General features: G+C 43.2%; 1 protein-coding gene across 1 annotated transcript in view; it reads left to right on the top strand.

The window, feature by feature from the left end:
- KMO (kynurenine 3-monooxygenase (kynurenine 3-hydroxylase)) overlaps positions 1 to 3,145 on the top strand; it is a 31,420-nt gene that overhangs the window by 19,308 nt on the left and 8,967 nt on the right. The window contains exon 7 of the mRNA XM_006757661.2: positions 915 to 1,080. Coding sequence (XP_006757724.2) covers positions 915 to 1,080 — 166 coding nt within the window. The remainder of the gene's footprint in view (positions 1 to 914; positions 1,081 to 3,145) is intronic.

The raw sequence follows: 3,145 nt of genomic DNA, 5'->3' as shown, positions 1-3,145 counted from the left end.
GACCGAGCCCGCAGCCCCAGGCATGTGCCCTGACCGGGAATTGAATGATGATCTCCTGGTTCATAGGTTGATGCTCAGCCACTGAGCCACACCGGCCAGGCCCCTTTCCCCATTTTTTTCTAACTTTTCTACTGGCCTCAGAGTCTATGCCTTCTTCCTGAACACCACAGTGCTTGGCTGTCACACCTGCACAGGAAGCTGCTTTGCTTACCTGGTCCCATTCCCCTTCTCTTCTACATTCTGCCTCCACTTCAACGCAACCCCTGCGAGTGCGATTTTTCCCTTTGGCCAGGATAATGTATTGAAATCTTTTGTCCGAACATTCGAAACTAGAGGCCCAGTGCACAAAATCTGTGCACTGGTAGGGCCCCTAGTGGCTGCCAGCTGCTGGTCGGGTACTCCCTCCCTTCCCCTGGCCAGCCCCGCTCCCTGGTCAAACTCCTGGATGACCTCCCGGTCGAGGGGACAATTTGCCTACTTCGCTTTTATTTTATAGGAGTCTCTCCTCCCTTTTTCCCCTCCCCACACTGTATTCTTTTCTTAGGCTATTTTTTTCCTGCTACCCTTTTGTCAAGCCCAATGTATTGCTCCCGAAAAGCCCTGCTCACACCCCTGCAGTGGCTCATACATCCCCTCCACTTGGAATGCTTTGCCTTCTTTTCGAGATCCTCTCCCTTCATGCAGGGAACTCAACTCTCAGGCCCACTTCCACGGTCTCGCGTGCCTTTCTTCCTCGGTATGGCTGTGTGTTATCCTCGTTCTCAGAGGAAAACCTGTCCTCAGGGTACGTGCTATCGTCTTCATTGCATAGCTATCAACTCAGAGCTGGAGGTCAGGTGTGTAGAAGTGAGGAGTAGGCCCACTCACTAGCTGCCTTGTTTGTTTGTTTTTCGATGGTTCATTTTATTTTTCAGATCTGACCAAGTTCCCAAAGATGTCACCTATGACCTCATTGTAGGCTGTGATGGAGCCTATTCAACGGTCAGAGGTCAACTCATGAAGAAACCCCGCTTTGATTACAGTCAGCAGTACATTCCTCACGGGTACATGGAACTGACCATCCCACCTAGGAATGGGGATGTAAGTCCTTCCCTTTCTCATCCCCCCTTATCCTCCCCCCAGCCCCACACTCCACCTCAGGTCGGCATAGAGGTTGTGCTCAGTTGCATGTCTTGGTCAGTTTTGAGGTTTGACACAAGTATTTTGTCACTGAAAATAAATTGGGGCACAGATATCTCTTTAATACTATCCCTGTCTCTCCCTTCCCTCTATTGAAAAATACCTTTTTTATTTTTTAAAAAATATATCATTTTATTGATTTCAGAGAGAAAGGGAGAGGGAGAGAGAGATAGAAACATCAATGGTGAGAGAGAATCATTGAATGGCTGCCTCCTGCATGCCCCACACTGGGGGTCATGATCGCTGCTTCCTGCATGCCCCACACTGGGGATCATGATCACATGTGCCCCAACCAGGAATTGAACCGTGACCTCCTGGTTCATAGGTTGATACCGCTGTGCCAAGTTGGCTAGGGCTCTTTGCCCATTTTTTAATTGGAGTGTTTGGTGTTAAGTTTTAAAGCTCCTTAGCAATATTGGATATTTACCCCTTGTCAGATGTATCACTGTGAATGTTCTCCAAAGAGTTTTCTCATTCCCATGTTGAACCATATGTGTCCTGAGGCAAATATGTGATATGCACATTTTATATTGTCGTACGCAAGTAAATGTAGGAACTTATTATGAAAACTAAAAGTACCCACAAAAGGAAGAAGGATCTTGGCTTACACATAAGGACAATAAACAGTGTAGTTAAATACTTGATTTGCATACAAAACATCCATTTTTCAAGGTACTGATTTAATCTGTCTGTCTGAAATGCAGCTATCTGCAATATAACTGGTCAATTTGGGATAGTGGTAGCATATACCAGTTATATACCAAAATGTATCATCAGTCAGGTCCATATTTAGAGATTTTGTCTTTCTATTTCTTCTTCCTGGTCAAAAAATGTGTTTACTAATTCTTTCTTTTTAAATATATTTTTTATTAATTTCTGAGAGGAAGGGAAAGGGAGAGAGAGAGAAACATCAATGATGAGAGAGAATCATGGATTGGCTGCCTCCTGCATGCCCCCTACTGGGGATCAAGCCTGCAACCTGGGCATGTGCCCTTGACCGGAATCGAACCTGGGATCCTTCAGTCTGCAGGCAGACAATCTAGCCACTGAGCCAAACCAGCTAGGGCCAGGAATCCCTTGTTTTAACTTCCCCCGCCCCGCAAATTTCTTACCTGCCCAGCTTTTACTTCCTATACTTCTAATTTAGCTCCACATCACCTATTGTCTCTCTACCACTTGAACTGCTGTTAAAGGGAAGTTATTTGGCTTTCTGTATAGATATATGTTGCCTATTCAACTGCACCGTGAGATCTTTGAGATCAAAGAGTTATGCGTTGATTCATTGCCATGTCTATGTACTGGGCTTTCTTTGGGGCTCTGGGGATTAAAAAGCCTGGAAGGAATATTCTCTTCTCCTAACACAAAGTATGCAGATGTTAGCTAGGAGACTGTTCTGTGCTCCTGTGTTCTTCTTACTGTGTGCAATATACACATGGTAAGTGCTTTCTAAACAATTGTAAAAAGCAATGGGAACTCGAAATAGTTGGAAAATTGATTGGCTATGCTTGTATATATAAAATATCCCTGGGAGCAATGAGGGTTTGTATTAGTTCTTGGGTCCACTGATCTACCCAATAATCAATACTTACTATTTTGCTGTAAAGGCCAGACCTCTCTACTATGTATGTTGTAGGAGACAAGTGATAAGGGGCTAGTTTGTAAAATTTGGCTTTGCCCATGAAATTTAAATTAGGAACCTTCCATTCATACAAATAAGTCCCCAAATAAGGTGAAAAAAAATCTAAAAATATTGTATACACATACACAGGGTGCCCCCCCCCAAAAATGTATATACACTTTAACAGCTGATAGTTCAATTTTGAAAGTGAAATGTATTTTAATAAACACTGCCTTTAAAATCATTTGAAGTATGAGCAAACATTTTTGGGATACCTTATATATATGTGTGTATCCATACATATATAGCTTATATGTGTCAATATATATATTTATGTATAATGCTTAT

The sequence above is a fragment of the Myotis davidii genome, unplaced genomic scaffold (genome assembly GCF_000327345.1).
Source record: "Myotis davidii unplaced genomic scaffold, ASM32734v1 scaffold875, whole genome shotgun sequence".
Taxonomy (NCBI): domain Eukaryota; kingdom Metazoa; phylum Chordata; class Mammalia; order Chiroptera; family Vespertilionidae; genus Myotis; species Myotis davidii.
The sequence above is the reverse complement of the archived record's forward strand: the minus strand, read 5'-3'. Positions and strand labels throughout refer to the sequence as shown.